Consider the following 16,403-nt stretch of genomic DNA (forward strand, 5'->3'; position numbering starts at 1 on the left):
TATTTTGATGTTATTTTTCATGACTAAAATAAATTTTTATGATAAAAAATTATTTAATAATTTTCAAATATTAATAAAGTTGATTAATTAATAATAATAATAATAATAATGAAAGTTTAAATATTTATATATATATAATGAAAGTTTAAATTATATATATATATATATATATATATATATATATATATATATATATATATGTTATATATATATATATATATATATATATATTATATATAGCAGTCCTCTGGTTTACAACGGTTCCGGCTTACGATGTTCTGAGTTTACAATGGTTTTTCAGATATATTCATAAAAAAATTCATGCTGGTTTACGACACTTGTTCTGAGTTTACGACGCGGCCCGCTTACAACATTCAAAGTTTACAACGTTTTTCAAATACGTATATTTATAAAAAAAATCCATTTCTGGTTTAACAGTTTTCATAAAAAATAAGTTTCTTGTTAAAATATAAAACACACTCCAAGGCTACGACATTTTTTCGACGCTTTTTACGCCGCGTTGTAAATGGAACTAGTTTTCTGAACGTAGCTGCGCTCTGTATTTAACTGCATTGGTAGTTGACCGGACAACGATCTTCCTGGGCCAAGCATGCAGGCGTACGTAACAATACCAAATAATCGGTCACTCACGTGTTTGCCTCCGCTGAGCTAGGTTCTGTACTTCGTTGCTGCTTTTCATTGCTGCAGTTTTTCATTATTGTGCCATCACTATGGCTCCAAAATGACAGAATACTTCGTCTGATGCTAGTGCATCAAAGAAGAGAAAGAGCATCACAATGGAAGTTAAGTACGACGTAATTAAACGTTCGGAGAAGGGAGAGAGAAACACTGAGATAGGTCGCGCCTTGGACCTTAGTAGGACGACAGTTGTGACCATAGTGAAGGACAAGCAGCGTATTCTGAAGCATGTGCAAGATGCTGCACCAAAGAAGGTGATGGTCATTAACGTGAAGCAACGTAGTCAGAACATGGTGGAGATGGAGAAGTTATTGTTGGTCTGGCTGGAAGACCAGAACCGACGTGTTCCAGTGAGCCTAAGTATGATTTGATTCAAGAAAAGGCTAGGAAGCTGCATGCGGCAGTAGTGAAGAAGAATGGGGAAGGCAGTGCTAGTGAAGAATTTTCCGCCAGTAGAGGTTGGTTTAACATCTTCAAGTCACATGCAAATTTGCACAATGTGAAGTTGCAAAGTGAAGCTGCCAGTGCTGATACCATAGCAGCAGAAAGTTTCCCCTAGTGGTTTGGCTGCAATAATTAGGGAAGGTGGTTACACTGCTGATCAGGTATTTAATGTAGGTGAGACAGGGTTATTTTCGAAAAGAATGCCAAACCATACATACATTTCCAAGGAGAAGTCAGCACCAGGCCATAAAGTTGGTAAGCAGAGACTGACTTTACCCTTTGGGGCCAATGCTAGTGGTGATTTGAAGCTTAAGCCCTTAATACTGTACTTGGCAGAAAATCCCAGGACTTTTTAAGGGCATTTTCAAGAGTCAACTCCCCATCATTTGGAAGTCCAACAAGAAAGCTTAGGTTACTTGATGGTCTTCGAGACTGGTTTAATGACCAATTTGTGCCAGCAGATGGAAAAGTTATTGTGCCTTATAGGGTCTGGGCTTTAAAGGTCCTGCTTGTCTTAGACAATGCCTTTGGTCACCCTGCAAATCTTAGTAAAATGCACCCTAATGTGAAGGTGATGTATCTACCACCAAATACTACATCCCTCATACAGCCTATGGACCAGGGAGTCATTGCTAACTTCAAGGCATAATACCTGAGGAGGACAATACGCTCTGCTTTAAGGGCCGTTGAAGGTAATAAGGAGTTGACTCTTAAGCAATTTTGGAAGGGCTACAATACTGCAGATGCTGTGAAGAATATTGCATGTGCTTGGGACGAAGTAAAGGTGACGACTTTGAATGGGGCATGGAAGAAACTGTGTCCGCAGTTTGTGAACAGTTTTGAGGGGTTTGCACAGGCAGAAGATGTAGAGGCTGTGGCAAGGAAAATTGTTGGGCTAAGCAAGAGGCTGAAATTGGACTTGAAAGCTGAGGATGTCACTGAGCTTATGGCATCCCATGGAGAGGAATTGTCATTGGAGGACCTCATTGAGCTGGAGAAGCAGGTGATCGAGGAGGAGGAAGAGGCCCCAGACCCAAAGCTCAGAGCATTAACTGCCAAGGGCTTGGCAGAGGGTTTTGCTCATCTGGAGAGAGCTTTGGCATCTTTCGAGGCTGAGGACCCTAACACTGAAAGGTATGAGAAGGTTCGAAGAGGGATCATGGATTGTGTCACTTTCTACAAGGAGACGTTGAAGGAGAAGCAGATGAATTAAAGTGTGAAGTCTACGCTAGACACTTTCTTCAAGAAGAAGTCTCCAGCACCACCTGCCACTCCTAGTCTAGGTAAAAAATTCTCAACTTTATTTTTGTTTACTGCTGTAATATAAGTTGTAATAAATTTTATAAAACTGTTACTGTAATGTACTGCAATTTATATTTACTGTACATACACAGCATAACCCAATAATTTTTATCATTTGTATCATTGCAGAAGTGATGCCCAATCCAGATTCCCCTGAACCTGAACCTGACTCTGAACCTGAACCTGTACCCTCCCCAGCAGCATTTCCAGCTCCATCAGGTAAGGAATTCTTAAGTGTTTCATTTTTATCAATTACATGCATGAAATTGTTTGTACATACTGTAAAAATTTAATATTTACTGTTGCATAACCTAATTTTTTCCATTATGTATCATTCCAGATCTCTTTGGTAGTGATGACAGCCCTGACTTCCCTGAAGAGTTCCAGGGTTTTGAAGATACGGGACCTGTCTCCTCTCCAACTTCATCAGGTACAGAATTCTTAACTTTTCTTTTTTTAATGTTTTATCAATTGTTATAAATGTTACAAAAAGTGTACTGCACTACACCCACCTGTATAGTACTGCTTTAGTATGTGCTGTGACTTTACATAATTTTATATCATTATCATTCCAGATCCATACGTTATAGCCTCCTCCCGGCCCAACTCAGCTGAACCTATCTCCTCTCCAGCCCCATAAGGTAAGGATTTCATAAATTTTTTCTTTCAAATCACTTTATAAAACTGTATAGCTTATTGCATACATACCCCTGTACTACAGTACAGTACTGTACAGTAATTTTTATCTTTTATCATTCCACAAATGACAGGTGTCCCCTGCTCGACTCCAAATTCACCTGCACCAGTAGCACCTGCACCCATTTCATGTCCACCCGGTAAGGAATTCCTAACTTTTCAGAAATTTGTATTAGCCTACATTGTTTTAAATTGTGTTGTTATACTTATACAGTACTACTGTGTACAGTATCATTTTTATCTTTTTCATTCCAAACTCCCAAGCACCTGCAGATGCCACACCATAGCCCACCAGTTCTCATCTACCATATGCCCATCCCAGTAAGCAAGCCAACCACTAGAATTTGGTAAGAACACTTTCTATTTTATAAATTGTTATACATTTTATAAAATACTGTAATATTTATAATGCACAGAAGTACTGTACTTTCTTCTAATCTTTATCATGTACATTATCATTCCAAACTGACATGCACCTTTAACCTGACCTCTACTGTAACTGTACATACGTATCAAGATTCATGATTCTAATATACGGATTTAATTTACTCTTTTCAATAGCATTAGAGAGCCTAGAAAGGATGTATCCTGGCCTGTAATTGCTGCACTTAGTTAACTACATCTAAGAGGCAATACAGCACAAGTACAATATGGAGTTTGCTTGTTACATAAACATACATTTATAATACCAAGAAAAAAAAATTGCAGTACATTTGCTTTCCGTACATCCTTAACACTTTACATTAATTTTCAAATTTATAATCCAAGTACAAACATGATCCAACATTTACGCATAGTCAAAGTTAATAGCATTTTCTTAAATTCATTAATTAGCCATATATTAGTCATGATTGTCTAGAGATAAATTTTACCCATTACTTGAAAATAAATTTGAAAATTATCTTACTAAATGCATACAGTATTAAACACCTATTATAACATTGGTTACCAAGGCAAGATTACTTGACTACCAACTAAGAAACCTTCAATTTCAAATCATCAATTATGTTAACTGTGCCTTTATTTTAAATGACAGATCTACTATGAAAGATACTGGAAAGAAAAGCATACGCAAAAAAGTAAAAAGTGACATTACAATCCCTGAATTTCCATTTTACCAAAAAACTCCATTTTCTATACTAACTGTTACATGTATCTGTACTTAATACGTATACAGTGAGGTACTGCAACATCTTACATAATTGTTTAAGGACCTTTGCAACTGTAAAGATCATTAAAGAATTTAGAATAGCAGAACAGAATATAGAATTTAGGCTGAAGGTCAGGTGCTTGGACCTATGAGGTCATTCAGTGCTGAAACAAAAATTGACAATAAAGAGGTTTGAAAGGTGTAACAGGAGGAAAACCTTGCAGTTGCACTATGAATCAATTGTTAGGAAAGGGTGGAAAGTATAATGGAAGAAAGAGAAAATGAATGGAGGTATAGTAAAAGGAATGAAAGGGATTGCAGCTGTGAGCCAAAGGGACACTGCAAAGAACCTTTAAATAATGCCTACAGTGCACCACATCAGATGAACTGACAGCATTACTTCCCATACAGGGATTATATTTATATCTAAATAATACACAGTATACATACATAATGAGGTCGCATATCCAAAGAGGGCATTTTTGAAGGATCACATTCTTGAATACTTTGAATGTTCAGCTTTACTACATGATCAAATCTGCAACAGAAATTTCCAAAACTCAGTATATAAATTTTATTATACCCAAAACTTTCACATACTTATTTTAGCCTTTGATCTCTCAACATGCTAATTAGTCCTGAGGAATAACCTCATACCCTCTGCAGGTCTGTCTGCTAACAAGATAAAGCAAAACATATGAACAGATTTTTTTAAAGTAAATGGAAGTATCATGTTGTTTATGAGAAAAAATATACATGATGCAATGTATGTGTAACTGCGCTATCTGCATTTGGGGAACTTTGCAAGACACTGGTCTGGTTAAACAACAGTATTTCATAATAATAATAATAATAATAATAATAATAATAATAATAATAATAATAATATGTAATAATAATCATCATCATCATCATCATCATCATCATCATCATAATTTTGATATGCATTTAGTATTTGGAGAACACTGCCAAAAAAGACTGTTTAGGTATTAGTGAGATGCATATTACAACCTCTGCCTTCAAGGCCTACACATACAAATCCCTTAGGTTACAATCCAAGGTGATTTGTGGATAATTTTTTTTCTCTTAAACAACTACATATTCCCATGCACCCCTTTTCTTTAAAATTTAGTTTTACAGATCAGCCTCACATCAAGGTACAGAAAATTGAAGTTGAAAGTATAAAGAGATTTTAACAATAAATTTTCTCTATTACCTATTATCAGAACAAGGAAAAGTACTGTATCTTTTTCAAGTTTACCGTTGACTTTTATAATATTCCATACCTTGGCCATATCATGTGAAGCAGTTGTTCCCAGTGATTGTCCAATGAAGGAACAGCTCGTTTATGGCATAGCAGTCGGTACTGGTGAATCAAGTGAACACACAAATACAAAGCAATTGAATCATAACATCCCATGACTACACCACATACTTCCTTCTGTAAAGGAAAATTAAAATATATTTACTGTATAAGTAAGAGTGAAGATTCTCCATACTGATGTTACTGAGTATTCCCCACCTATCAAACTGAGTGATTATTTGTTTAATAATGTAACTGGACATAATCAGGCAATATTATTAATCTACACAAGGAACAAATGACAAATATTTTGCATTCTGATGATATTGGAAGATATTTCCATAGGGATCATGGGATAACTGCTTCATTCTAAACAATCTCATGCAATGTAGTGTTTAAATGTGATGACCTTCAAAGGAGAACACTTTCCTACCAAATGCTGGGAACTGTCATATATAATCTAAAGTAAGTGTCCTTAAAGTTCTAAGAAACAAATAAAGGCACACTTTGTTATCAAGAATTAAACATTTTAAGGACATGACCTGTACATGTTGCAGAGTCTTTCCCATCACAGTCATGAAGAGTTTTTGTGCATCAGCATCTCGAACCATGAAGAATTCTGTGAGGAAAATGTATTCTCTGCAGCCATTGTCCATTAGTGCATACTGCTGACTTCTGAAGAGCACTTCAAACGGGTACTGAAAAAAATTAAACATTTAAAACAGCCAAAAGTATGATAAGATAATAAAAGATAATGAACCAAATTAAAGAAACCACTTGACACATATTGTAATTCATTTAACCTTATTCATTCTGGATCTTCAGGTCAAAGAAACATTAGATACATTATATATATTTTCAGTAAAGTAAGGAAAATTACCTATATCTGATCTATGGTGAACAGACAACTCGTCAAAACAAATCTATTTCTCTTTCAGTACTGTGCTTGTGAATGGTTTGTGCATCGATTTAAAACTTAATATCTCTCTTGATCACAATATCCAATGTTAAGGGATTTAAGAGAGTCATGCTAATGATCCTTCGATCTTGGAGAACACTAAGCCTAATGCAACAAGGTCATGCACTTCTATGCATACAGTACTTACATTTCCTTCTAAACTATTTCATTGTATCCATCTACGTACAATTTTTTTTTTTTATGCTTAGCTGCCAAGCAGTGTCACTTGTCAAAACATTAGCCTTATGCTGGTTAATGATTGATGACTTTAGAGATTATGTATACTACGTGTTTTTCATCTAATAGTCAATTGACTTTCCACACCCATATATAAAGTCTTAGGTAAAAAGGGATTAAGACAACTACTCTTCTTTATTTTCTAGTGTGTTTTTGACATCCATTATGATATATACATTTCTTTCTTTGTGTAATTTCGATAAAAATCATCAGATATTATGTGTTACTAATCAAGCTTCATTTTTTATTCAAACTTTAGTTTCCTCCTTTACCATTCCTTCTAACAATCTAAAGTGAATTTCTCAAAATATTTTGTATAAAAAAATCAAAGTTGCACAATGGCTGTCATAAAAAAATCAATTAAAAATTATACAGGAAAAAAAGAGTACGTAGAAAGTAAGAAAGTCTAGTTAACTTGGTTTATGACAATAAATTAGGGCTGAATTACTGACTGACTTGAAGGCACTAGAAGTAAGGGGGAATAAAACATCTAAGGGGCAACTTCTAAGGGCACATAATTTGATATCTATAAACAAATCTTACTGATCACTTTCATGCAAATTAAGGTTATAAATTTTACTAGAACAAGATAGGTAGAATTTATCAAAAAAACTTTCTATTTCTCAAAAAAACTTTCATAACAAGTGAATAACCAAAACCTAGATAAGAAAAAATTCATCTGGGAAGGCCTACACCTGCAAAGTTTATATTTTTGTGCACTGAATTAAGGAATGTCTTTAAAGCACTAAACCACATAGGGTTAAGTCTAGATTATAAAACACAACTTCTTTACCCCAAAAAACTACATGTTGGAAAATAACTACACAGAAATTCTACTTGGCTATTATTCAAATGCAAAATCATCCTTAATAATATAGTAATATTACTTTCCATAGTTAGATAAAATTCTGGTGACTGACCCTCAAAGAAACATGATCTTGAATAAATTTTTCATACATTACTGAATCTTTATCATATATGAAAGATACATAAAACAAATTCCATCAATAGTATCCCTTATAATTTTATACTTTACCCATGCAAAATAGCTTCATTCAACTTAAGTTTAATAAACAAAATAGCTGTTGTCCTTTAAAAACCTAACAAAACATATCCTTCTAGCTACAAGCACAGTACATGATGGGATTCTTCATGACATATCACAACTGCTGTACAAAGATTCCTGTTAGCAAAAGTGATGTACAGTTCAAAGAACTCTGAAAAGAATTCACTAGTGTAAAACCATTAAGAGGACTTACTTTACCTACAAGGATTCCTGTTAGTAAAAGTGACCTACAATTCAAAGAACTCTGAAAAGAATTCACTAGCGTAAAACCATTAAGAGGACTTACTTTACCTACAAAGATTCCTGTTAGCAAAAGTGACCTACAATTCAAAGAACTCTGAAATGAATTCACTAGTGTAAAACCATTATGAGGACTTACTTTAGCTTCAAGAATTCACTAGTGTAAAACCATTAAGAGGACTTACTTTAGCTTCTCCTTTCCCAGCTGTGTGTGGTACAATAATATCTTGGGTGAGACCTGCTTGTGACAGGACGGAATCACGTGTACCTAAAGTGAACACAGTGCCACGACTTTTCAAACTCTTTATGAAGAAGCTATTAGCTCGAGAGTCTTCGACACCCATCAGATCATCACGAGTCACCCCTTCCTCATACTGGAAAAAGATTTTTATATTTTACTTCGTAAATCACCTCCTAAATTTTTATGAAAGCAATCTGTGCATAATTCTAATATTAATTACTATATCTGATGACATCTAAGACTCCTGGGAATATATATGACCTTCCCCTTCCCAATTTCAAAAAGGAATGTGAAGAAAAAATTTCTTTGTGATAATGTTAGCAAAATATATAGCTACAGTATGGCAAAAAGACTTGTACAAAGCATGCAACTTAAACAGCAGACAAAATCTCTCAATGAACTTACAAGAGCTTAAATTTGCATATGAAATCAAAGCAAAAAAAATCTGTCAAAAGTAAAAAATTACTGGAAAGTTTGAATTTTCAATATGGTCAAATCAATATTTTTATTGACATTTTTAAATTCAATACAGTAGTATACATACAGTAATGGAGTGTAACATACATAAATTTTTCAGTCTTTGTATGTGTTATTAAGCTACACGTGATGCATAATGTTAAGGTTAACACAAATTCTTTTATAAAAAAGAAGAGAGAGAGAGAGAGAGAGAGAGAGAGAGAGAGAGAGTGAGTGTGTGTGTGTGTGTGTGTGTGTGTGTGTGTGTGTAAATGCACAGTATGTTGCTTGTGTAATGTTAGTGTTTGTGTTTACTATCTGATGCACCAATGTATGTCTGCTGTAATGATGTAGTATGGATTTATGCACATTATCGTTGGATTTAGAGCAGCATAAAATAATGTTTGGTTTAAGATGTTAAGTATTTAATAAAAACTGAAAAATAGGTATTATTTACTGATGCTGAATGACGATATGACAGTTCAGGAGACACACATTGAATTTTATAAGGATTTCTCTTATGCAACATGAAAATTGAAATAAACAGTGACCCTTTGGTCCCAAGGGTATCATTACTAACATTTTACTCTAATAATACTAATAGTAGCAAAATAATAATATCTAAATAAATACTGGTAAAAATACAATATTGTGGAGTTTGTCAAGTACAAGCGCTGGCAGTTGTGGTGTCTGGAAATTAACCTACTAGATACCTCAACTTTGTATATAATACCCTAGCGTCAGTAGTTGACTTCCTTGTCAGTAAGTATGAATGGCCATTCCAGCTGGAGGCGCAAGCTAAATCCTATGTAAAGAACTTCAGGTTTGTATGTTAGGAAAAATACAAATTAGTTTTAAAATCTGCTATTTTCCTTTACATTTTCATACGTAATATGTATAAATTTATTAAGATTTCAAAGACAGTAAAATGTTTAATTATCAAGAAACTTTTTCTACAAGTATTAGTACTATCATGGGGTTGCTTATAGGGTATAACTTCCAGTAAGCACACTAGTACCTCCCAAACTTGACAACTTTTAAATAATGGCAGGTGTTCAAGACAACATCAAAGCAAACCTCCTAACTTTTCTCACAAATACCAAAAGAGTTTTATGAATCAAGAAAAACACTGTTCAAGCAACCCAATATTATCCAAAGCAACAGAAGAAACATGAACTTCGACCAAAAAATTCATGACAAAGAGAAGAAAGGATATAAATGAGACCACTAATACTACGGTACATGACTAAGCAAACGTGTCTGGATGTCAGCGTAACTGACACAAGAAAGATGTCTGATGATGTAATGACGAGGTTTTCTCCCTTCATAGCAGGAATATCTGAAAAATTAGTGCAAGTTCCTTTCCTTTCAGGAATAACTTAATCTATCTTTTAGTTAATAAGATGTGCTGTGAGTACTAATGCACAAGTAACATTACAAGAAAATGCAAAAAAGAAAATACCTGAAGTTTCCACAACTGCTTAGTGTAGGACTGGAAGTAAGAACAATAGACTTTACTCATCGTTTCCACATATTCATCATGAATTTCAGCTGCTATACTTCTTGCATGCAAGAGGAGAAATTCAAAGAAGAACCTGAAAAGCAACAAGCAATATATAAGATATTTAGTTTGTAAGCCATCCAAAGTTCACAAAATACAGAATTGAAATTTAAAAGAGTTAGTTTCCAGCAAAAACCATTTACAGTCATTTCTTTAGCAAATATGTCCTTAATTAGCCTCTGATAATTATTTAAGCTGAAGGCTATTCCTACCAGCCCTGAATAGTAACAGATGTTTGCAAATGATGGGTTCTAATTCACTGGTCCACACAACCCAAATACATCCAATCAACTTGCTGCTTGAAGATATTGCCTGCCCATACAACACAAATAAAAGACTAGATGTTGCACTTAGTTCTCGTTCACTTTTCATTCAGTCATAAACTTCAATATCAGATTGCATTTGGGGTCAATGTCCATATGAGTCCAAGAGACAATGAAACAATGAGGTAGCATTTAGATCTTGTTTGTGGTTTGTTCAGTTGTAATTGTTTAAAACCTATATAGTATCTGTAGGTCTCTCTCTCTCTCTCTCTCTCTCTCTCTCTCTCAATCTTACAATTACAATTTGATTTTTATGCCTTAGAGAAATCAGCATGTGTCACTTAGTTTCTATAAGTTGTTCATATTTAAAATATGAACTTGATATACAGTACATGATAAAGTTAATATCCCTTATTGAAATGTAATAAATGTACTTGTTTTAATCTATAAATATAATTCATTACATATTCATCAAAGCTTTCAAACAATGATTTATGAAAGCCTAACCTTTAGTAGCTTACGATGTGTTTTGGATGGTGCAGATATTATAAATTTTGTAGGTCATACAAAATACATGACAATATTTCTGCAATTCATTTAAAAATATGAGTTACAATAACCCTTTCTCAGCCTGCTTATGCCTGTAAGCAGTGTTATCAACACTTCTTTCCACCCACACAGCATTGCCAACAGTCCAAGCAAGGTTTTTAAATTTTCATGAATAATGTTTACACTTTACATACACTATATTGTCTCACTGGGGGCCCCGGGAACACTCTAGATAGCACTGAATTTCTGACAGGGTGAAACCAGATAACTTAAGGACTACTGCATACCTCAATCGTTTCCATGAATAACAAATTTCTTCCACAGTACATCTAAAAGATATACACTTGTATATTAACCAAAATTCAGTTTCACTTATACAAATGCAAAAAAACTGTTTTAAAAGACTTGTCAGTCTTAAAACTTACTTGTGTTTGATCATAGCATTCTGAGGTATTTGATAATTTGAGAGAGGCTTGCGGAACTGATAAATTTTTTGCAACAGATACTCTCGAATCTTACTGACTGCTTTAACAGTCAGTTTATCAACTATATCTTGCACATCTTGACATGAATGGGCATCTGAAAGAGAAAATTATATAATTTTAATTAATTATGGTGATTTGTATAGGTAAGTTAATAAAATAAACAAGCTATACACATGATACAGGGGAATATAGTAAGGAGGACAGAAATTTTCATTAATTTTTAAACAAAATATGAACCATTCTCACACACTCCATTAAACATAATGCTTTATCTAAAAAAATTGTTTTTCAATCACAGAAAACTGAAATATTTTACCTGACATGAAAAATATAACATTTGGAAACAGTTTTCCTGTTCAGTCATATCTAAATCCTCTTACTCTACATACTTAGGCTATGGCATCTAATTCACTTTTTTTTAGCTAAGACCTGGTTCCTTAGTGGGTAACAGTCATAGATGAATCAATCACAGGATGTGAGGAGGACATTTGCAGTGAAACAGGTAAGTCTGTACTGGCACATACGGAATGAAAAATATTTTCAAAATGTTTATGTTCATATGATGTATAAACGCCTTGCTCTAATTATGCTTAATTGCTCTACATGTAGGGACCTATGTCCCTACACCTGCCCTTCAGCCTTCAGTTCCACTGAAAACTACAAAACAAATACCACAAACTTTTAAGGATCTATGATAATTACAGCATCCCTGTTATCTGGATGATGCTTACAAGTAAAATACAGGATAAATTTGCATAAGAATACATATTACAACTTCTGACCATGTCAAAGTGGAGTTATGCAAATTAAGTTTACTATCAAGTAACTAATGGGTAAAGATGAAATATACAAACTATTGCCCCCACTGAAAACATACCGAAGAACCAGAGAAACATTCCAGAGAAAAAATCAATAAATAGTTATTTAGTATTATACCCAAAAACCAGCAACTGGGCCAAAGCTAGATTTATTTAAAATTAAGCTGATATATATAAGTGCTGACCATACAAGTGCCAATCTTAGCAAGATGCAGTCATGGTTCAGAAATAACTGACACACTCTTACGTTCACTTTCTCACCAATAAAAGAACTAGCATGCCTAATAAAATCACTTGTCCTGAACACAAAACAAGTTTTCATACAAAAATGTCTTAGATTCTCCAAATGTGCTTTGGTTCTGTAAAAACCCCCTGCTTCCTCCCTGTTTCTCATTAGACCCATGCATGCTGTCTCTTTCCTGGTCATTGTTCTTGTCAATCCCTGGTTATGATCCATTCCATGTCTCCCTAATTTTTGGGCATGAAGGATCATTAACTTGTTTTGAGTTCTCATGACCCAGCAAGCTGTTATTGGATTTATTACTATACTATTAACCTCTTAGCTTAAAAAAGTTTTTGACAGGCTTGAGTTCTAGTAGTTCTCCTTACCCAAGATAATCGTCTTAACAATGTTTTGAGGATTTCTTTGAACATGTAAGTGCATATAAATACAATGAAATACTGTAATCTAATATTAGATAAAGCACAGTACAGTACAGTTCACCACCAGTTCATGCAAAAAGTCCAAATCCATCATGTCTCACATATAGCAGAGTAAAACTAACCAAGTAGCAATAACAGTTAACATTAAAAAGCATTGTTAAAACACTCATAATGCCAAATTATGGTCCCGAAAATATAGACTAACCTCTAAAATTCTGTTCTTTAATAAACTTGCTCTTCTGGTTAAGTGCTTTCAGCTGTTGCATGAAGAGATCTTCAGTTACTGAAGTGTTGAGTATATGGCTGAAATATGAACAGGACTACAGTAGTTACAAATACCTTACTCTTGGTATACCACATGCAATATTAATTTAAATAGTAAAAGTAACTTACTCTAAATGCTGCATTTACTGAAGTAAGTTTTTCAGTTGTTTGAATTTATTTGAATATAAAATTTAGGCCAAAGGACAAGCACTGGGACTTATGAGGTCATTCACTGATGAAACAGAAATTGACAGTAAAAGGTTTGAAAGGTGTAACAGGAGGAGAACCTCGCAGTTGCACTATGAATCAATCATTAGGAGAGGGTGGAAAGTAAGATGGAAGAAAGAGAATATGAAAGGAGGTACAGTAAAAGAAACGAAAGGGGTCGCAGCTAGGGGCCGAAGGCACGCTGCAAAGAACCTTGAGTAGTGCCTACAGTGCACTGCATGAGGTGCACTTACGGCACTAACCCCCTACAGGGTTTTCAGTTGTTGTAAATGTTACTTTTGCAGACTTTAAATACACAAGCTATAAGAAAACTACATAAGGCAATGAAACCTTTAAGAATAATATTAAAAATTCCGGTAAATTTTTATTGTGCACAAATAGGTAGTGTAAATACAGAAATTATTATCATTACATTATTATGATTATTATTATTGAACACTTTACCCTAACTGCTGAGCTAACATTTTCAGCCATCATAGGGCATGTCATAATTAAAAAGAAAAGTGAATTCACTCTGATACACAATCTATAAAGCTGGACATTACTAAATCATCATTGAAATGAGGTTTTTAAGCTCCACGGATTCTGAGAAAACCATTGTTTTACACATACTGTACTGTATTTCCTAATTAATGCATGATTATCATTGTTCTAAAATAAAACTAGACTTCCAGAAGTCTGGCCTTAATAATTTGCCCATAAATGAAGAATGAAAACTGGAGTATAACAAAGTAAGAGAGTTGGAGAAATGAAAAGTAAAACGCAAAAAACAATGCTTTTAGGGCCACAGGAAGCAAGAACCATTATTGTTAACTAGCACTGAATTGTACAAGGAACACTGTAGACAGATCCCAATTCAGAAGACCAAACTTAAATCTATACTTAACAAAATCAGTTAGGAACTATGCCAAAAATATCACTAACAAAGGGTGCGTCCTCTGATACTCAGCTGGAAAAATCATTCTCATCCACTCTTCATGTCTGATTAAAATATTACAGGTGAATGAAATAGTGATTAACATTTGCCAAGATCTCGCCAACCTTTGAGAAATCCTTTGTCTAACCTGCTGTACAATTCAGCTACAGGAAGTCTTAAGAACAAAAGAGGAAAAAATGGTACAATTGTCCAAATGAACCCACAAAATATGACTGAATGCCTATGTTTTGCATATCTTAAAAGCATGCATATGCAATAAAAAAAACCAAGAGAAAACAAAATTCTAAACATGAAAAAAATGTACTCCACTAACCATCATTGGTGTCAAATTAGGCAGTTATTTACAATTCCCCTTGCCACTCCCCTTAGCAATTTTATTGGCCTTAACTGAAAAGCACCATCACATCTTTGTCAGGAGGGTCTTTACTCATTTTTCAATGTGGAGAAACATCACAGAACATTCTCCTGCAGAGGCTGTCTACCTACATAACTGCCTTGGCAAAGAAAATTCTCTGTTGTAATGAAGAATTCACTGGAAAATCATAAAATGAAGGAAAAAAATAATGAAAGGATAGAAACAACAAATTAAAAATATAAAAATTTATAAGTAAAATGAAAATGGTAAAAAGATCAACAGTTCTCAGCAAACCTGCAGTGAGAAAATACTCTCGGAAAAGCTGCTCTACTGTAAACAGTGAGCAGACACATGGAAAAAGAGGCATGTGATTAATGAACACTTCAGAATCCAGTGTGTGCATGCACAAAGGGCTACCACTCTTGCCTGTTAGACAAAAGACTTTGGATATTTGAAGACCATGAATACAGCACAAGAGATGCATCACCACAAGTTATGTAGTATGAAATCAGTATGCAGTTTATGCTAGCCCTATGACAACTGAAAATCTGACCTTAGTGACTGCTCAAACTACACATCAAACTTGCATTTACTATATATATATATATATATATATATATATATATATATATATATATATATATATATATAATATATATATATATTATATATATATATATATAATATATATAATATATATATATATATATATATATACCATCATTTTTAGTTTATAAGTGTGACAAAAAAACAACAGGCAATCCAGAGGCTAAATCAAACTCTTACTTACTGAATCATAACTTCAGGAACCATAAGCTGATCAATAAATCTTGACATCTCAGAATGAACCACTTTTCTGTTGGTAAGCTGAACATTGATGGAGGCAGATTGCTCTTGAAGTGATTGGATTTCTTGACTAATTGTGGATAGATGAGTTAAAAACCCTTCCAGCATCCCTTGCATATTCTATGGTAAGAAGAAAAATGTCCTTGACTTGAAGACAAAATACTACATATCAGAGAATGCAGGTCACAAAACATAAAAGTACTATATAAAACTTTCTAACAAATATAAAGAGACTAGGTAAATACATAAAAATTCTGAACAACAATATAGGAATTAGTATTATGTAACAAATGTCTCCTTTATAGAAAAAGAAACAATCAAAATTTTTGTGATAAAATCACTAAAAAATTTGGTATACAGTAAATCTCTGTTTTGACCCATTCATGACTATGATCCTGAAATTACCTTCCAAGTCATAAATGAACACTAGAAGACTTATCCCACAATAGGTGTAAAGTACGGGTAGCAGCATTCATTGCAAAAATTAACTCTACAACACATATGAAAAGGCATGAGAAATTGAAGAACTGAAATAAAAATTAGATACAAATCTTTGATTTTAAAATTGCTTTAAAGAGTAAGTAATATTATATTTATGGAAGTGTAAATTCAATCATATTACATTAAGTTACAACACTAAAG

The 16,403-nt window shown here is 33.8% G+C and overlaps 1 protein-coding gene across 2 annotated transcripts in view; it reads right to left on the reverse strand.

Annotated features, from left to right (window-relative positions):
• Vps52 (vacuolar protein sorting 52) overlaps window positions 1–16,403 on the reverse strand; it is a 37,830-nt gene that overhangs the window by 8,630 nt on the left and 12,797 nt on the right. For both annotated transcript variants that reach the window (XM_067098869.1, XM_067098870.1), the window contains exons 4-11: window positions 15,706–15,881; window positions 13,337–13,434; window positions 11,591–11,744; window positions 10,255–10,387; window positions 8,281–8,469; window positions 6,137–6,292; window positions 5,578–5,732; window positions 4,742–4,829 (exon numbers count right to left, since the gene is read on the reverse strand). In XM_067098869.1, coding sequence (XP_066954970.1) covers window positions 4,742–4,829; window positions 5,578–5,732; window positions 6,137–6,292; window positions 8,281–8,469; window positions 10,255–10,387; window positions 11,591–11,744; window positions 13,337–13,434; window positions 15,706–15,881 — 1,149 coding nt within the window. The remainder of the gene's footprint in view (window positions 1–4,741; window positions 4,830–5,577; window positions 5,733–6,136; window positions 6,293–8,280; window positions 8,470–10,254; window positions 10,388–11,590; window positions 11,745–13,336; window positions 13,435–15,705; window positions 15,882–16,403) is intronic.

Source organism: Macrobrachium rosenbergii, chromosome 55 (genome assembly GCF_040412425.1).
Source record: "Macrobrachium rosenbergii isolate ZJJX-2024 chromosome 55, ASM4041242v1, whole genome shotgun sequence".
Classification (NCBI taxonomy): Eukaryota; Metazoa; Arthropoda; class Malacostraca; order Decapoda; family Palaemonidae; genus Macrobrachium; species Macrobrachium rosenbergii.